At 40.8% G+C, this 20504-nt stretch overlaps 1 protein-coding gene across 5 annotated transcripts in view; it reads right to left on the reverse strand.

Moving 5' to 3' along the window:
* Positions 1 to 20504, reverse strand: part of NR3C1 (nuclear receptor subfamily 3 group C member 1) — a 148667-nt gene that overhangs the window by 43051 nt on the left and 85112 nt on the right. For 4 of the 5 annotated variants that reach the window (XM_039484193.1, XM_039484191.1, XM_039484195.1 and 1 more), the window contains exons 3-4: positions 12678 to 12841; positions 1639 to 1755 (exon numbers count right to left, since the gene is read on the reverse strand). In XM_039484193.1, coding sequence (XP_039340127.1) covers positions 1639 to 1755; positions 12678 to 12841 — 281 coding nt within the window. Of the gene's footprint in view, positions 1 to 1638; positions 1756 to 12677; positions 12842 to 17566; positions 17623 to 20504 lie in introns of those variants that run through there. The other variant, XM_039484196.1, reaches the window with a different exon arrangement.

Raw genomic sequence — 20504 nt, forward strand, 5'->3', positions numbered from 1 at the left:
TGGTATGTTGTCTGGATGTACAACTGTCATCATCCATGTCCAAGGAAGATTAATTCAAACTGAAGCAGGACCAGAGAAGGATTACTAGGATGATCAGGGAAAGGAGAACCTATCTTATGACACAAGACTAATACAGCTTGGCTTAGTTGGCCAAGCCAAAACAAAGGCTAAGGGGAAATCTGACTGCTTTCTATAAATGCAGCAGAAGGTCAACAACAAGGAGAGAGAAGAACTATTTAAGAAAAAGCATAATGTTGGCACAAGAACAAATGGATATTAACTGGACACGAATAAATTTATGCTGGAAATTACAATAAAGTTACTAACTATCAGAGGAGTCTGATTCTGGAACAGCCTTACAAGTAATGGGTGCAAACAACTTAACCAGTTTTAAGATGGAATTTGATACATTTTTTAATGGCATTATATGACAGGGTTGCCTGCAATAGCAGAGGAGCAGACTATGACCCAGGAAGTCCCTTCCAGTCCTACATTCCTATGTATGCTTGCAGGGGCGGCTCCAGCCCCAGCACGCCAAGCGCGTGCTTGGGGCGGCAAGCTGCAAGGGGCGCTCTGCCGGTCACTGCGAGGGCGGCAGGCAGGCTGCCTTCGGTGGCTTGCCTGCGGAGGGTCCGCTGGTCCCGCGGCTTCGGAGGCCTGCGGGAGGTCTGCCCAAGCCGTGGGACCAGTGGACCCTCCGCAGGCAAGCTGCCGAAGGCAACCTGCCTGCCGTGCTTGGGGCAGCAAGATGCCTAGAGCTGCCCCTGTATGCCTGGCAGTAAAAGGCATTAATAACAACAATTCAATAGAAACACATCAAGCATAAATAGAGAGCTACGCTAATTTATTAGTAGAAAAAGTTTGCTGTGCTTATGCTTGATACTGAATGCTGGGGAAAAAAAGTTTTAAAGCAGCTAACCACTACATCTGTAGCTGATATGGTTTTGGATTTCTCAGTAGCCATCTATGACTTAACACAAAGCAAACCACACTAGTACATGTGTACCTGTTAATGGTATATTTTCTAGAAAATTTGGGACAAGGTTTTTATGGACCAAAATTTGTATTAATTTTCCACAGCCTGCATAGAAGGCTCTCTCTCTCCACCCTTCCCTTCCTTCAATTCAGGAAGCACAAATCTACTTCATTTCAGTTCTCTGTCCTTGATCTTTTCTTCATTTGAGTTTTCAAATGGCACATCATCTTCCTAAGTGATATGGCATACGAAGGATGTTTTCCCCATCTCACTCATAGCTAGGTTCCCACTGTCAGAGGTTCAGTGAAGGAAAGAGGGCAAGGGATATCTGTGTGTGTTGGTGGGGGAAAGGAATGTCCTAATTTTTGTGCATGTGTTGTGTCTGTGAATAAAAACAGGACATTGGTGCATAACAGTGGACTGTTAAAAGATAGAGTATGGTAAGAGATATAGCTGTTGTATGAGAGGAAGGAAAGATTAGAAGAAGCACACAAAGAAAATCTTAATTTTTGCCAATAAGAATGTGGGGGTATACCATAAAATAATGAGAAACTATTTTGAACATGTTAAGGCACTGCTCAGATGCCTACTTATGACATAAAACCAAATGACCATTGTCTAGGGTTCAGAGACAAACAATCCATTCAAGTATTTTAAGTTACCTTCTAGATTCATGCCAGCTTGAAGACATTTCCGGTAGCGACAGGCTGGACAGTTTTTTCTTCGAATTTTGTCAATGATACAATCATTTCTTCCAGCACATAGATAATTGTGCTGTCCTGTATTTACACAAAAAGAAAATATGTACAGTTAAAATACTGAGTACATTTGTCCAGTTAATTTTGATTTTAGAATTAAGAAATTGGGAAGTATATAATGTACTGAATCACCACACCTCATTTTTAGCAGACTTATTATAGTAATATTGGTAACCACAATTCCCCATCATCACACACATTTCCTAGGCAAGACATATGAGGAACTCAATACAAATAAATGTTTAAAAATTCTGTTTCTTTATTACCATTTTAGGTGGGTTTTAAACTATTTTTCTCTTAAATTTATCACAAGTCATCCCCTACTGAATCTCTTCAAATTCTTTATAATGCTTTTTATAAAGTCAAAAAAATCAGTAAATATTAGAATTCTCAGATGACAGTATGGAAAGTTAGAGGCAAGAGGAAATTATCAAACAGTCTAAATGCACCATATAGCCTCCTTGAGAGAAATTTGATAATTAAAATAAAAAATAAACATTCATAAAGCAGTCCACTTTAAAATACCTAACTTTATTGCTTATAGGAAAATAAGATTTCTGAAACAGCAATATGTAGCTTTGCATTTCTGAGATTAAGAGAAGTCAGATAGCACCCAGTCCAACTGCCAGAAAGGCTAGTTTGAGTGTGTTCATTTTTAAATTCTTCAGAAGATATTGGTTTTACTACTTTTAAAACATGGAGGAAGGGCTCCTTAGGTTGAGCTTGCGAAGCTGATAGACTAAATCCCTTGGTATTTTTATGGATCTATGGATCCAAAGCTGACCTTGGAAGCCTAGAAAATTTAACTACATAATTTAAAGAGTTGCTTCTCTCCATGATGCATTTCTCAGCAGAGTTAAAACAGAAGGAATACTAGACTATATATTAATGAGTTTTAACTGTGACTAATTTTCTAAAGATCTTTTCCTGTTCAGAAATAATTGTCATCAAAGGACAGCTTCTTCTCCAGTCTGAAAACTAAAATAGACTCCAGAAGCAGGTCTCTCTTCAGCTGGTCTAATGCTGTTGACCCACAGGCTGATTAAATGGTAATTCTAAAATCTAATAGTCAATGAATAAGAACTGAAATCCAACTTTCGCTCTAATGAATTATTACAGTCCTGATCACTGTCCTGGCAATTTTCACATAGCATTCAACTACTGAAGAATATAAATGGGAAACAGAAGAAAGCTTTTTACCTTTGCATTAGGGATTCAGCAAGTTTTCTAAAAGTACCTGTGAATTTAGTATTTTTTGCTACAATGTATCATCACCATTATCACCCCACCCATGAAGCAGGCAGAGGCTATTCCAGTCTGTTTATTTAAAAATAGGCACAAATTGTTTAGTGAAGTAACTGAAAGCTCTACTGTAGTATGATTACACTAAGGAGGTAATTTCATTATAAAAACTCTTTTGCAACTCTCTCTGAGAATGAATCAAGTGTACAGGAAATAGATTGAATTCACACTTGTTTAACTGGCTAGCATTTAAAGTCTGCTGATTTTATGCCCAGTTTCTGGGACAACAGATACTTCACCTATGGGAGGGCAGTCTGAGAATTTTCTAAGGTGAAAACAAACATTCAACTTTCCCTGATATCTGAGCTGTGAAAACTGCCTGCTTAGTAGCAAAAAAGTTTGATTAAGGAGTGTGTCAGTTCAATGTGTGTAATTGGCTTTGAAGGTGGGGTACAAAGATTATTAGAGTGGCTTCACTCAGGCTTACTTCCTTAGATAGCTCACTGATTTCTTGGGAGCTTTTTTCATTCAGTTTTGTACAAGCTCCAAAAATCTTCTATTTGGAGAAGAGGAAGCAACAGGGACCTTCAGTTACTAAGTTCCATCCAGAATGAAAATAGTAAATGGACATCATAACCAGGACACTTGTTCTCATTAGTAAATATGTATGTAAGTATGTATATATAGATACACAAATGAAATATACAACTGGACACTGCAGATTCGCTAAGTAGAAGAAATACCAATCACTGCAATAAGATGAAAAAAAGAGTAATTTTTCTTGCTTTCTCACAGAGATGCTGAAATTCAGAATATGAATATTGCAGTACAATTACAGATGATGTCCCAGGTAGGTAGTCTTTAGGAGCTCCTCCTCTTTTCTTGACACATGGTACCACTTATGGTGCTGATGCATTCTCTTTTGCAGTCTACCATTAGTGATTAGCCATCATTCCTTTTTTAGATGGAATGTTCCATTGCTTCTATGGTGTTGCAGACCTGTGTCCCTGCATTAACATTTTGGGGTGAACAGAATTAAGGTGATTGCACACTGACCAGCTTCATGAAAGCCTGGAAGCAATGCAAAGGTACAGAGTTGGTATTTAAAAACCAACCTTTTCAGTCACCTTTGTAACTAAACAATGGCAATTCAAGCAATACAGTGTTAAAGGTAGCTAATAATTAGAGATCAAATTGGAAAAATTTTAAAGAGCGCTTACTGCAGATATGAATGCTTCAAATGCAGTGCTGAGGACTATATTGGACCATGATGGGAGCAGTGAAAGGTTGTTGTTGATCTAACTACTTTTGCATTATCAACCACACTGCAGGCATGCTGCTTCTGGATATCAGAACCGACCAAACAAATCTGCTGATCCCTACAAAAAGGCCACAATATAATTTACTGATTCTGTTTCTTTTGAGATTCCAACACCTTCCCACTCTTGCTTGTCTGCCTTTTCTCAAACTATTCCCTTCTCCTGAAATGACACTCCTCCCCCACCTTTCAGTATACTCATTCTCCTTTGAATCCCTCCTCAAAACCCACTTGTTCCATTTGGGTCTTTGCCAGTCTCCTCCACGCCCTCTTCCACTACCTTTTTTTCAATTAAAGAGACTACCAGGACTTCTCAACCTATTTGCCCCTCCTTTACCCTCTCCTTTGTCAATGCAGAGCGTAAGCATAAGTTCTCAGTGGTGGCAGATGACAGAACAAGAAGCAATAGTCTCAAATGGGGCAGGTCTAGGTTGGATATTAGGAAACACTATTTCATTGGGAGGGTTGTGAAGCACTGGAATGGGTTACCTAGAGAGGTGGTGGAATCTCCATCCTTAGAGGTTTTTAAGGCCCGGTTTGACAAATCCCTGGCTGTGATGATTTAGTTAGTGTTGGTCCTGCTTTGAGCAGGGGGTTGGACTAGATGACCTCCTGAGGTCTCTGCCAACCCTAATATTCTGTGAGTCTATAAATTCTTCACAGCAGGGATCAAGTTTCTATAAGTCTATATAAATGTGTTATGAAGTGTTTCGATGATATAACTATTTAATAATTATTACTATTATTGGAATCCTCTAAAAAGGAGATGCAGTGTACGTGAGTTCCTCGTATACTTACAAATAAGGACAAGTATACCATTTAACCAAACTGTACAAGGATAAAGATTATTTCATTAAAATACAGTAATTTTCAAGGATTACAAATGGAAGATATTAAAACTGCAGTTAAAAAAAGACCTTTACTCCACATAGTCTAAATGACATTTAAAAGTTTAAGTTACAAGGCCTGTCATGTTGGATCTTATCCCACCACAGTTCATTCAGGAGCGTCACATAGCTAAAGCTAGCCAATTAAACGTCTCTTCTTAAAGCAGCTCCAGAAAACTGAAACAAGCACACAACCCTGTGGGCCTGATTTTCGAAAGGGTATGGCATCCTGGATCCCCCTGCTGAAACAATGGCAACCACTGGGTGCAGAGCACTTTTCACAATATGGCCCTGCTCTTTTAGGTTTACAGTATAGGAGCTACTACATATGCTTTGCACCAAGGAAGTTCTCTGTCACAACCCAGTCCAGTCCCATCCTCTGAATGGACACCAGTCTGTTGTGAGGCAATCCAATCACTGATGACCATGTGCTCCAAAGCTCCCTAGGTCTGGGTAGTGACTCATCCCTATTAATAGCTCTGGGACATTCAGGCACACTCTCCCCTCTTGGCAGCAGGGTGGATAAAAATGGCTGACTTATTTTTTTGTATATCAGATTTTTTAATTTAAATTTAATATTTATTTTTTAAAAATGAACCTACTTAAAATTACATTTGAAATTATGATAACCTCTATTAAGGCCTAAACTTAGTATAATCTATTAAACTAATTTAAATTAAATAAAAAATATTAAGCAGTACATGTTTGCTGCCAGGCTTTTTTTTAAAAAAAAGAGTCAGACCACTGAACTGGTGGAAGTCACTGCCTAAGCACCTGAAACTAGAGTTTATGATGTGCTAAACCAGCTTTCAACAGCAGTAAACTCTTCTGCAGGTCTAGAAAGAGGATTTTCTTCATTTCAGTTTATTAAACTAGTTTAGTTCAATGACTAGTTGAGAGGATGAGATCTCCTAATTCTAAAATCTTGAAGGACATGGTGACCAGAAATAATCAGTTCAATAGACTATAAATCATACTTCCTTTGCTGAATACATCAATTATACCTCTACCCCAATATAACGCGACCCGATACAACACAAATTTGGATATAACACGGTAAAGCAGCGCTCTGGGAGGGGGAAGAGGGCTGCGCACTCTGGCAGATCAAAGCAAGTTCAATATAATGCGGTAAGATTTTTTGGCTCCCGGGGACAGCGTTATATCGGGGTAGAGGTGTAGTTTAAATATAAAACATGTTTTGATAAATGTTCTGATAACTTTTTTCTTATGCACGTGGAACATGTTAGGTAGTTTCATTTAAATAATCAATTAATTTTAGAATGCTGTTTTTGTGCATTTTAAATTGAATTTCCATCCAAATAGAACTTGACACAAAGCACAAGTAAAAAAAATTAATTGTCATTTGGTAAATAAGAAGTGCATTACTCATCATTTTCTTGCAAAATAAAAAAAGTAAAAATTAAGAATCTGAATAAATATATGTTAAGCTATATATAGTATCTCTCTCTGATTAGCAAAAAGAAGAACCCAAATATACGGTATAAAGGCTATATTTAGTTGCAAATCAGTCTGGATGACTCTTCCTAATGTCAGCTCTCCACCAGGTGAGAAACATCTCCTCCTTTTCTGGCCTTGTTATACATTAAAAACAAGCTACGCATATACCAGTTCAAGCTGGCTCCCAATACAGGACACAAAATATGATATAAAAAGGAAGTCAAAAAACAAATTAGGTGACATAACTTAGTACAGGTCAACAGCAATCTGTTACATACTCAAACTGTGGGCCCAATTCACACATCCCAGTTATGCTGCATTCCATACTAGGAAGATTCTGTGCTTACCTGAAAGTTTCCTGTCTTCAGGCAGTAAGGTCCACAGATCAGTCATAATGGATACTTCAGCCTGCTTGCAGCTTGAAGGCCGAACCAGACCTGTCAGTCACTGGCAGAAGAGGAATGCCTCACCCAGAGAAGCTGCTGTCAGTTGAGAGAACTTCCACAGCCAGAATAATTTTATTCTAGTTTTCTAAATTACAGATTAGGCTAAATATTCTTTGAGGGAAAAAGCATAACAATCTCTGCTATAGCAGAGAGAATGGGAAATTCTCCTTAATGAAACAAATCCAAGTCTTTGGATTTCAATTTCCATCTGTATTCTGGATGATCCATTTGTCTCCAGTGTGGGCTATATCTGTGGACCTTATTATCTGAAGAAAGGAAATTTTACATATATCCTCCATCTTCCTCCCTTTGGCATTAAGACATGGAGAAGACTTCTGCCAAAAAATGGTACGGTCTAAAGACAGTATGATAAATATGTAGAAGTTGGTGAATGTATGTATTGATGGCTGCCTAGCAGATATCAATTCAGGAAATACTCCAGAAAATTTATCACTCTGTGTGTGTTTCCACGTTTTCTCTCTGTACAGAACTCTGATAAGAAAAATTGTCCTAGGACAGGTAAAGGTGAATCAGCCATCCTTTAGGTATTTATTCAGATGTATCAGACAGAGCTCTGCTATGTGTGCTCCTGACTATCTGTGGCTAAAAATAGCACGCAGAATAGGCTGTATGTCTCTGATGTGAAGTAGATGATGGATAGTTTCATTCAGGTCCTGACATTTCTTTGGGGTTGCTAGAGACTGGGAATAGAAAAAAGTTGTTCCTCCTATGATCCTTGCACAGCTCCACAGAGTATCCCCTTTGGACAATGTCCAGTGACAACATTTTTCACCAAAGATATAGGTAGCCATATGCTCCCAAAATAAAAAAGTCTGGCACCAATTGGGGGGTCTAATTCCAGACAGGGTTGGCTGGAGGCCATGCAGATAGCTCCGAGGCTTCTGATAGCAGCTAGTGGTGTCACCTCAGCCCTTGTTCTAGCTAACACTTGCAAAGTGGTATTTTTTCCTGTTATACTTCAGAGACTGCTTCAACTTTCCAAAAATCTATATTCCTTCCTATAGTGTCTGGCAGGAGCCAGGACTGCAAGACAGTTTTTCTGATAATTCTGAATAGCCTTAGGTTTTCATAAAAGCTTCCCATTATATCACTAAGAGAGCTGGGAACTGCTTTGCCTGCAAGTTTAATTTCAAGGACCAAAGCCCCACATACCTGTGTGAAACAGATTTGTATCCCACTGTTTTCCAGGAAGAAGCCCTTAGAGATATTTTGGTTGAGAATAATGTCCCCCCATGTTAGCGTTGTTTGTGAAAGATGGGTAGCCAGCTAGGATGATTCACCTCAAACTGAGTAAGGATTGCTGCAAGCAAGACATCAGACACCAAACCTTTTCATCTGCCCTTTAAGAGCTAGCATGATTCTTCCAAGGCAGGAGTGACATTATGTAGCTTAGGGTGTGAGAATTATGGTAAGCTTTTAAATTAAAAAAAAAAAAATCTTCCCCAACAACTGCAACTTGCTCACATCTTTCTGCTTGTCATATAAGGAAGAAGAATCTGGTCCATTTCATAATGCTTGTGTATGCAGCCCAAAATCATATCAGTGCTTTTGGGGGGGGGGGGAAGGGTTTAGCTGCCTAACACATGTTAAATTCATATCTATTCTCTCTCTCTCTCTCTTTTTTTTTTTTAAATTGTTGCCTTCCTGGGATCAGGGAGAAATCTTGACAGTCATTTATCACTGCTGTCATCTAGTGATCTCAAAAAATATATACGCACATTTCTAGAATATAACAGGTTGATGAGCATTATTATTTACAGCAAATGTTGTAAAACTGCTATAACACTATTATGGGATCATTTAAGATAAACTTATCAATTTCCATATAGGATGTCACACATAGCTGGCATACGGTATACTTAAATTTTGACCTTCAAAATCACATGCCCTATATAAGTTTTATCGCATATTAACACACACAAAGTACATAAAAATGACACCAACACCACAACCAATGAAAGAAAAGCAAACAAAAACAAATGATACCAAGCCAAGATAACAATAAACCCTCTCACACTCTCAGTGAAAGGGTGCGTTATATAAATGTAAATGTACTCCATGCTTTAGGTACTCACACCACTATCAATTTTATTTTACTGGAAACAGTCTAGAGATGAGAAAGTTACTTACTTTACAGTAACTGGAAGTTCCTCAAGATGGGTGGTCTTTATATGTATTCCACTGTGGGTAAGCATGTGCTTCATGTGCCCAGAGTTGGAGAATTCTGAAAGCAGCTTCACTTGGCTCGTGCATGCATCCTCACTCTCCTCATGGCTCCAACCATGGAGATAAACAGTATAGTAGACTGACCATCTCTTCAATTCTTTCACTACCACAAATTCAAGAATGCAGAGGTGAAGGAGGGTGGGTAGTGCAATACAGATAAGGACCACAGACCTCGAAGAATCTTCACTTGCAATAAGGTAAGCAACTTTCTCTCTTCTTTGACTGCTGGTTCCTATGTCTATTCCACTGCAGGTGACTGATAAGCAGTACTCAAATAGGAGGACGATGCAGGGGCACAGCTATTTGAAGAACCACTGTCCCAAAAGATGTGTCACCCTTTCCTTGGTGCTGAAGAGGAACCCGCTCTATTGCTTCTTGCTGTAAGGACTATTTCTTGTTTGAGAATCTCCTCATTAGAATGGCCCCTGAAAAGGGCCAAGAATGAAGGATTTTGAGAGAGCAAGGGGGTAAGTTCAATTGCATAATCGGAATGGATGAAGATTAACACCCACTTGTCCATTGTTATTGCACTCCGGGTCTGGAAAAAGAGTGCTAGGATGTGTGGGAATTAGCAGTTGGTGGTATCATGTTTGCAGCTCTTCAACTCCTGTCAAAAATATCATTTAGATGGGGGCGGGATGATGCTGATGCTGGCAGAAGGTGCAGAGAAACAAGACTTCTGAACCCACGGCTCCTTACAGGGTGGCTTATAAGGCTGCTGGTGGTAAAGTGGTTGAGCCAACGGTTTAGGTTTGTATGACTGCCTGTGGAATTTTCTCTTGGGGACACTGTATATATTCCCAAGGAGAGGAAGGTGGCCCTGGAATCCTTTAGAATGTGTAAGGACCCATCTATCTTTTGGTTAAAGAGATGGGTTTCATCCAAGGGCAGGTTCTCCACAATGTTCTGGATCTCTCTGAGAAATCCCAAACATGAAGCAATGATTCAAGGCACATGACAATGGCTATTGCTGTTTATCTTGAAGATGTGTCTGCTGCTTCTACCACTGATTGAAGAGTGGTCCTGGCAAGCAACTTGCCTTCCTCAATGAGCGCCTGGAATGGAGCTGTCATGTTGGGGAAGCTTGTTGATAAAGTCCATGGATTTGGAATATTTCAGGTAATCATACTTAGGCAACAGTGCTTGGTAATTGGCTATTCTGAACTGAAGGTTAAAAGAAGTGAAGACCTTCCTTCCTAATAAATCTAGGTGTTTACCCTCTCTGTCAACCAGAGTAGACCTAGGGTATTGCTGTCTAGAAGTCTCCATAGCAAATTGGATAACCAAAAAGAGTTAGGTGCAGAATGAGAAGAGAAATTCTGCCCCTTTTGGCTGGAAAAAAAACCCAACATTTTTCTGCTCTCATAGGGGTAGGGGCACTAGTCGCTGGGGTGCGCCAAACTGCACTAGCTTTTTCCAGAATGGATTCATTAACAGGAAGCACTATTTGGCTGGATCCAAAGGCCTGTAGGATGTCCAGGAGTTTATGTTGGGGATACTGAATTTCCTCAAGGGAGATCTGCAATGCCACTACCATCCTATATAACAGTACCTGGAAGTGCTTATGGTCACTGGGGATGTGTGTGGGAAGATATTGGAGCAACTGCTTCATCCATAGATGAGGACAGTTTTGTTGGTACCAGAAGAATTGCTTGATCTGGCTCAGAATATTCCCTGCCCCCCACTCCAGATGGAAGCTCTGGATGTCCTCTTGCAGGAAAAGGGTGAACTGACTCCCTAGCGGATCACATCAACTCCACAGAGTGGTACGGCCCCAATATGGCCAGTAAGACAAGTCAAAGTGTGGTTGTGGAGGTCCCCACAGCATGGGGTGCCAACAGCTGTGAGGTAGGTGCTGAGGCGCAGGTTGGCTCCAGACTAGTCCAGGTCCCTTGTCCAGAAAGGTAAGCCTCAAAAGGAGGAGACATCAGTTCCTCAGGGGTTCAGAGTCTTACTGAGAGAGAAAATGCCAATTGTGGATCCATAAGTGGTACTGATGGTCCGGCTGGAAGGAAACCATGGCTGGATAATGGGATGGGGGCCACACTCCTCCCTTAAGCTGCAACTTATGAAGGAAGGACCTGATGGTGATGGAGATTGGGGGATCAGGGAGAGCAAAGATGTCATCAGGTGGTGCATGAGACTCTGCTGTCCCTGGAGTGTGAGAGGTCCTGTCTGTCTGAACCAACAATATAAAGCAAATATAGTCTGTCCCACACTCAGGCAAGTTAAATCTGGTATTATCAGTGTTTGAAGCTCCTGATGGCTGCCCTCTGTTGGTGCTGTCAGTTCCCAGTGTTTAGGCTTAATTGGTGCCAGATGAACTGATGCTACAAGAGCATGCTCTGGTACTGAGAGAACACTAGATGTGTGGGCTTTCCTGTCATGACCATGAGACTCAGGATGTTCTTTGTCCTCATGGGCTAAGTGGGAAGATCTGCTCGACTTACGCAAGGTTGTATCCAACTTCTTAGATGTGGGCCTCGAGGAGGCTTTGCTCTCGTGTTTATGAGAATGCTCCCGACCTTCTTGACAAGACCCCAATGGATCTGTGGGAGTAGATTCCCTTGTCTAACCTCATGGTAGGAAACACAATCCTTGCTGAGTCAAGCTGCTGAATGGGGTTGCGGGGAAGGTCCCCCAGCCTGGATCTGACTGTGATCTCATAGCTTTCTCCATTAAGTGATTCTTAAGACAAATTCCTGCACCTCATGGTACTACTGGGAAAAGTGCACCAGATACTGCACTGTGCCATGACACAAGCTTCCCTGTGGCAGTACAGGCAGCACTGATGGTCATCACTGACTGAGAAGGAGCACGGGCAACAAGTACAGATCTTGAAGCCTGCAGGCCTGAATGTAGTGCAGCACCCTTAACATGGTACAGGAGGGTAATTCCCCAAGAAGGGGGACTACCTAACTAGAAAACTTAGCTAAAATTATTGAGTAAAATTCAAAACTATTTACTATATATTTTTACAGACTGAAGAACAAAGGAAGACAAATATCTGGACACTGGAGGATCTCACATAGGTCATGTGGTGGTAAGAAGGAACTGGAGAGGCGGTTGGTCAGCTCCGGTCTTTACCTCCACAGTTGGAGACACTGAGGATAGTGAGGGCACATGAGCGGACCAATGGACACTACTTTCAAAATTCTCTGACTCCGGGCACATGGCGTACATGCGTACCCACAGTGGAATATACATAGGGATCAGCATTTGTAGAAGAAATTGTTAATTTCCCATAGGATTCTAGGGAGCAGCAAGGATGCCTGCAGAGGCATTAGATTGTACATATATTTTATCATTTTTAACAGATAATAAACTCTTCAAAACACATCCTACCTTCCACAGCTCTTTTGAAGAACACTTTGCAGCTGCCACAAGTTAGGACACCATAATGACATCCAGAGGCTTCATCAGAACAGACCAGGCAAAGCTTGGGAGGTGGTCCTGTCGCTGTTGAGGTGGTGGATGGAGAAGAGCTTACATCAGATCTCACTCCAGGGCTAAAAAACAAATAGGAGGGAAGAAAGTTCAGTCATACTTCTTGGAAAACCATGTCAAACATATTTCATTCATAGTCATAAGAGGAATCACGTATGTTGAATAACTTCACTAATGTATTTACATATTATATTTTGCATTTACACCTGTTAAAATGATCATCTTTGTTACGGATTAAGTACCCAGTGATATGCAGGTATTAAAATGTTGTATTGCTTATATCAGAGTAATTATTAAAACAATATTCTTTTTCCAGTCTACTAATTAATCACAGAAATTCAGGATGGAACTTTACATCTTGAATTAGTTTCCCACAACAAATAAGTCAGCAAGTAATTTCCAGACTTTAATACATACTGAAAATTAACCCCTGTATTAATAGAAGTAATGGACCCACTCGATCCAGGAGCTTAAACTAAGATATTTAACAATACTAAGGTTCCCAGATATCCCTAACAGGGAGGAGGGGGAGTTCTAGTGAGCGAGACCCTGTTGCTCTTTAATCTTCTACCCTAAATTCCCCATACTTTGTAAAATCCTCAAGTTTTTTTTTTAAATATTGCTTTAAATCAGTATTTCCCAAACTGTTGAAAGTGTAGTTTCAGGAATAAAACCTAATTAAGTGCCACTGCCCGTTCCATGAGTTGCTAAAGGCCTGCTCATCTTAATTTATGCATTTTAGCCTCATTTCCCCCCTCCTCTCTGCCTAAGCTAGTCCTACATCAGCCCACCTCCACTTTATAATTCACTTATAAATCTTCATACCACTTCTCCTTTCTTACACATTTTAATGACGTGAAACAATTAAAATATCCCATTTGCATCCAAGTTAGCAACAGCTAAATGAATGGGACAAGTCACACCTAAGTAGTATTGTTCCAGGTCCTCCAGCAGATATTGCTGTATCATGCTTTGAAGATTTTCTTCGCAGCCAAAACAACCAGAGACTTCCAAACAAATAATAATAAATTAATACTAATACTACAACTAATAATAATACATACAAAAACACCTGGAGAACAAGTAGGAGGCCTTTGCTGTAGCTGGTCCTTTGTTTCTTCTACCAGGGAACAGTTAACCTGTTGGGATCACCACTGTAGATCAACCTTGAATGCTAGATAGTATAATTCACAAATGTCTCCACTTCTAACCTCCCGCTTTACCTAACATTCTTGTAGAGAATTAAACTATAGTTAATGTGGTTTGTTGTTGGGTTTTTTTGCGCAAAATTATATTCAGAAAGCTTTGCTGACAGGCTGTCTCCTGTCCAAACACAACAGCTGTTTGTGTCAGTGTTATCAGCAAGAGATAGTTTAATAATTATTATCCTATGGGCTATATGCAAAAATAATAAGGAAAGAAATTTAGCAGAACCATGACAAGCTTACATTAAGAGTTTGACAACATTTCTCTTTTACAGGATTAATGTCAATATCTAAAGAGTTGTAGCTAGTGAACATGTGGAAATTTGGCTGAGAAAAATTAAAATCCATGAGCAGAAAGAGTACAAACTCGTCAGAAACAGATTCTGAGACAAACAACAACGAGCAGCAAAATGCAGAACTACTTAGAACATCTAAACGAAAGATTGCAATGTAGAATAAGAAAGTAGGATTCTTTATTGAATAACTTAGTGTGCCTCAAAACAGAGTAATAAAAACAAGCAAAAATCCCATGTGGAGGTAAATCCACATGCTTGTTTATCAAATGATTAATATAAACAAGTCCAAGTTCTTGTCAGAGAAAAATGAAATCAGATCAGTTAAAGGCTAAATCTGTGTATCATAATTTTTTTTAAAAATGGATTTGAAAAGTATTAAGCAAAACAACAATAAAGCTCAACGCATCTTGATGACACCAAATAATAACTGAACTCAAAAGACAGGAAAGCAAACATGTTTAGTAGCAGGACTCAAAAATTACAGGTATCTTTGATTAGTGTTTTGGAACCAATAGAACTTTTCACATAAATAACTAATGGGGAAAATAGAGATTTAAATTTTTTATTCAAGGTCTGTTTTGGTTTTCTAATGATTATTTATTGATTTTCTTACACCTAACCCCCTGCCCATCCTTCAAACCCCAGACCATAACTTCTGTCTGAAACACAGACAACTTAAAGTGATCGTTTTGGCAAACTGTATACAAAGGAGAAGTTTCTTTAAGGGCTTGGATCCAAAACCTTTGAAGTCAATGGGAGCTATGCCATTGACTTGAAATGGGAGAAGGATAATACCCTAACCCAGGAGATTGCTTTTATTGTAGTTCACTTTTGTTCACTGCACAGGCAGTCTCTCTTTGTTTGAATCAAAATATCAGCATGAAGAAATCATGAATCATACACAATGTATAGTTTTAAATCATCCCATAAATAATTAACACATTAATTTGCTAATTTTGCACATTTTTAAGGATCGTTTATAAATTGTATCCCTTTCCCTCCTTGCAGAATCACCTACAAACCACTGCTCAAATAACCGACAGAAATCAAGTATGGAAGGTAATTTCTAAAGTTAGTCTAAGATTCTTTCCTCTCTCCTCCCCCCAACACCTCGGAAAATGAGAAATATTTTTCCTTGGGGTATTTAATGTTTCTCATTGAGATAGTCATTTTTAGTACCAAGTCCCTCATGCTCAAAAAGATTCCTCTTCATTTCCTAATGTGGAGAAAATCTTCAGCTTCAACAACAGGTCAACTATTTAGTACAACTATCCATTCAGGAAAATGTACGTGGAATGGAGTTAGTTTTCAAATTCATTTTGATATTTGGCTGTTTCCTCACTAATGGTAAATATTTTTCTAACAATAAGATCAACAGATAGGACCAGGAAATTCAATATTCAGGCAAGTTCCTGAAAGAACCACTGCTATTATCAGCGTCTGTCTCTACTGTCATCCACAGAAACATTCAAACCTTTCTAAAACTGTGATTACTACGTGGCCACTTGGCACTTTCTAACCTCAACACTCCACTTTTTCTAAGACAATATCTACTTTGCCCCTCTTCGCACATGGTGCTTGAGTGAGGTGTTTTCACCATTTGCTTCTACAATGATTTTCTGGAGTACTTTAAATCATCATAGTGGCTGAAGACTGTCCGATACACAAATAAGCCTATGACAGAGGCTCTCAGCCTCCTCCTATCACAGTCTGATGTTTTCTTGCCTTTGTATTTAGGATGGAGAGCATAGACGACAGCGAGTAGAGCCCTCTTTCGGAGAGGCTAGCCCCTGACTCTGCCTGTTCTTCTCCCCCCCCCTCCGTTGCCAGAGCCCCGCCACCCGCATGCAGCCAGAGCCACAAGACCCCCACCACCTCCTTGTGGCTGCAGCCATGAGCTCCTCCCACCCCCCAGAGGAGCACCGAGCACCCCCACCCTTGGCTGGAGGAGCCACAGGCTGACCGCAGCCATGCCGCACCTCCCCTCCCCAGACCCCAAGCTGCCCCAGGGAAAAGCGTCTCCTCCCGAAGAAACTTTTGATATGCCCCATGCAGGTTCCTGGGTGGCTGAGGAAGTGGTATTTGCTACTCAGCTTCCTGGGTTCATCAGTAATCTCTCTGGAGTCAAGGTGGCGCTTACCTCGGGGGGGGGGGGCAGTGGGGTAGGAGGAGGGATGGACTCCCGGAAGCAGCAACATTCCTCAGCTCCTAGGGGGAGGCGTGGCCTGCGCTGCCTCCATCTGCAGGCACTGCCCCCACAGCTCCAATTGGCTGCGGTTCCCGACCAATGGCAGCTGCAGAGCTGGCCCCTGGGGAGGAGGCAGTGTGCAGAGCTGCCTGGACACACCTCCACCTAGGAGCTAAGGGACAGGGATGTCGCCACTTCCAGGGAGGTGCGGAGCCAGGTAGGGAGCCTGCCAGCCCTGCCAATGCCCCTCCCAGCACCAGCGGGAGTCTTGGCCCTCCCCCCGAACACCCATGGTGCTCCCAGGCCACATCCTTCCCCAAGATTTAGTCAGGGGTACATAGTACAAGTCACGGACAGGTCACGGGCTGTGAATTTTTGTTTACTTCCTGTGACCTGTCCATGACTTTTATTAAAAATACCTGTGACTAAAACATAGCCTTAGCTATTACTAGTATCCTTTAGGCTTACTGGTATATAATTCCCCAGGTTCTCTTTATTCCTCTTTTTAAAGACAGGTACTACTGTTTGTCTTTCTCCAGTTCTCTGGGAACTTACCCATCCTCCATGAAGTGTCAAAGATAATTGCTAATGGTTCCGAGATTGGTTCAGCTAGCTCCTCAAGAACCCTAGACTAATTTCCGATTACATCTAACTTATCCAAGTATTCTTTTAAATCAGTTATCTCCCTATTTTAGGCTGCATTCATTCTCCTTTGTTAGCGTTAATTGTGTAAATATCTGGTCATCATTAACCCTTTTAGTGAAGAATGAAGCAAAATATGCATTAGACACCTGATGCCATCTATTATTAGCTCTCCTTCTCACTAAATAGAGGACCTACGCTTTCCTTTCCACAGAGAATATGGTGGATAATAGTCTCACCAACACTAACTGAAACTTAACGCTTGAACTTAAATCGCCAAATCAGGATGTACAAAACAGCAAATCCACTTAGAATGATTGACCTCTGAGACCTGAGCACTGAAATGGGATAAAAAATTCCAAATTGTGTGCCGGACAAATAAAACCGTTATGTCATATGAGATTTTCAGGCATCTTATACTCTTTCTTTTATTTAAAAAGTTTAGAGTCAACCTACCAAACCTTTTCCATAGTGTTCAGCAACACGGGCTTATTTCATTATGGTTATTTTCTCTCTATTTCTAATTCTTTCTTTCATCTAAGATTACTTGAATTGGGTCTTGGAAATGTTAGCTAGGGCAATTAGTAATAGATGCCACAGAAAGAGAACCTCAATTCTGATCTTATGTAGAGGGAGAACCACAATTAGGTAATGGCTTGGATACACAGACGGAGCTGCAGTTCCCCCATCACCTCAAATTATGCCAGTGACGGCCAAGGCAGCTAGGGTTTGGAGAAGTGAATGAACTGAAAGGTCTTAGACATTATCCAATGTAATAGAGAAAATACAACAGGGTAGTCTGTGACCATACTATGAAATTATATGATCCCACTATCAGAGTGAGCCTCCAAAATTTACCCTCAATGCCTGCGTAGGTTAGTTAAGTATTATTAGTCTTATTCTGCACCTAACTGGATCAAGTGACTTGTCTAAGCTCTCACAGAAAGTCTGTGGCACAGCTGGGAAGTGAACAAAGGCCTTTACTGCCTAGTGGAATCATTCTTTCTCTCCAGACTAACCTTTTCCTGGGGGGAAGAGGGAGCAACATTTAAAGAAGACAATTTTGGCTACCATTTTGACAGTGTACTCACTGCTATTACCTGTCTATCTTTGGACCTGGATAGAGAATGCTTCTTTTGCATTCTCTCACTGTACCTCCCAGATCAAAGGAGCCACTGTCTTCAAGCATAGGCAAGATCAAAGCTCCCATGCCTACTTGTTTGCTCATGTAAGCAAACTCCTATTACATGAAAGTTGCTTTTTCCTGCCATAACACAAACAGGGCCCAACAATGCACTAAACTCCTACTGCCACATTAAAATGCTACATATACTCCCTGAATGGTTGTAAGATTAAGTGTAAAATGATTTGCTCTCAGTTCCAGAAAACTTAAGCTCATTAGCTTTTGCACTTGCTGACCAATGAGCTTTATATTCACAACCTCTTTGAATTCCTTGGTCGCAATTACTTTTCTTACTGTTCTTTGAAGAAACGATTCCCATGTGATTATCCTAGTACCTGTTAACCCATTAAAATGCACTCCCTTTCCACACTGTCCTCATTATTGTCATGTTCCCGGCAGACAGGATAACACAAGAACAGCCATACTGGGTCAGACTAATGATCCATCTACTCCAGGATCTTGTATCCAACACTGGCTAGTACCAGCGCTTCAGGAGCATACAGAACCAGGGTGTTGGAGATAGCCACCTGTTTTCCCCTTTATATACTGGCATCATATTTTCTGTCCCTTTTCTAATAGTGCCTAACATTCTGTTAGCCTTTTTGACCACTGCAGTGCACAGAGCTGCACTACATTGCACAACCAGTGGAACCAAGGGCATGGAGACTGTCCCTCTTGTGCACTCAGTGTGCCCTGCTAGCACCCAGACAATGCAGCCATCTGAGTCCAGTGCAGAGGAGACAAAGTCTGGACCAGAGAAGAGGGAAAGGAGTAGGAGGGGACTAGAGGGAGGAGAAGAGACACTGTCTGGGAGTTGGAGGAGAGGCATTGACTCTGTTGGGCAAGAAGACTGACTGGGAGCCAGGGGGGATGGAAGTGACAGGAGATACAGACTGGACGAGGAGCTAAAAGAAGGGAAACTGGGACTGGCTGGGCAAGGGAGACTAGGACAAGAAGCCTCAGGAGTGGACACTGGGACTGTTTACATGAGGAGAATGGGGCTGGTATGAGACTGGGAAAGGGACAGGTTGAAGGGGATGGGGCAGAAGGGGTCAAGCTTGGGGAGAATGGGAAGAAGAGTTCGCGTCCACTAGAGCACACGTCCCTCTGGAGCTTGGAATGGAACCTAAGTATCTCAAGTCCTGTCAGCATAGATCTGCAAAAGCCACTAACAAAGCATGTTTCACTCCCACCAGTGTTAATCCACAGAGGGTGACAACGTAACTGCTACCATGTACTCCATTAGCTCAACTAAAAGATATCTGCGCAGTGTAACTAATCCTGCTGATGACCATGCGTGTCATTGTGATGTCACATGATGGAATTTCTGTGTTTTCAGTTTGCTTTTTTAGAAATGTAGGAAATTACATAAATGATGGTAAAAAGATTACAGTTGCAAAGGCAAAGCACTCTAAAATTAGGAAGTGCCTGAATTAAGACTGATTGTGCAACCTTAATTCAGTCTACTTGCGCATATGCATTATGATAATTACATGATCACACACTTTTTCCATAAGACCCTGCCTCATTAAGTGAACAGAATGGATGGTGTTCAATTAATAAGCAACTATTCCATTTTGTTTTAGTTTCATTATTCAATGTATGGCCTTAGTTCTTATTTATTTCACACTACTCAAACACTATTAAGAACACAGAATGGTCTCTTGAGCTTTTCTATGGAACTCACCACTACCAAACCTGAGTGATTCACAAACATGAACTGATATTCAAAACACCCCCATGAAATAAATGGGTATTATTGTCAGCATTTTATGGATGGTGAGCTGAGGCACAACAAGATTAACATAAAAAAGTATGCATTAACTTTGGGCATCAAATATGAGATACCTAAGACCTACTTTTTCAGAGTACTTTAATATTATATAGTATTTTATATATTCAAGTACACTTCTCATTTTCTTCAGTTGCAGCTGTGAGTGCTCAGCACTTCCACAAAAGAGACCATAGTGTCTCAAGCTGGGCACTCATACAATTAGGAAGAATTCACAACGAGTGATCACCTATGAAAAATTTGGTTTGAGTGACTTGACCAGCATCACATAAGAGCTCTATGAAGAAAACGCCAGTTTTCCATGATGGCATTTAGCTGTCTTGACCATGAGACTATGCCCTCTCTTCCTGCAATTCTCTCTCACACTCGCTAGGCAACTCCTAGATGTTCGGTGCTGGACTTTGCGACACTGAGTGAGT

This window comes from Mauremys reevesii, linkage group 8 (assembly GCF_016161935.1).
Source record: "Mauremys reevesii isolate NIE-2019 linkage group 8, ASM1616193v1, whole genome shotgun sequence".
In the NCBI taxonomy this organism is placed as follows: domain Eukaryota; kingdom Metazoa; phylum Chordata; order Testudines; family Geoemydidae; genus Mauremys; species Mauremys reevesii.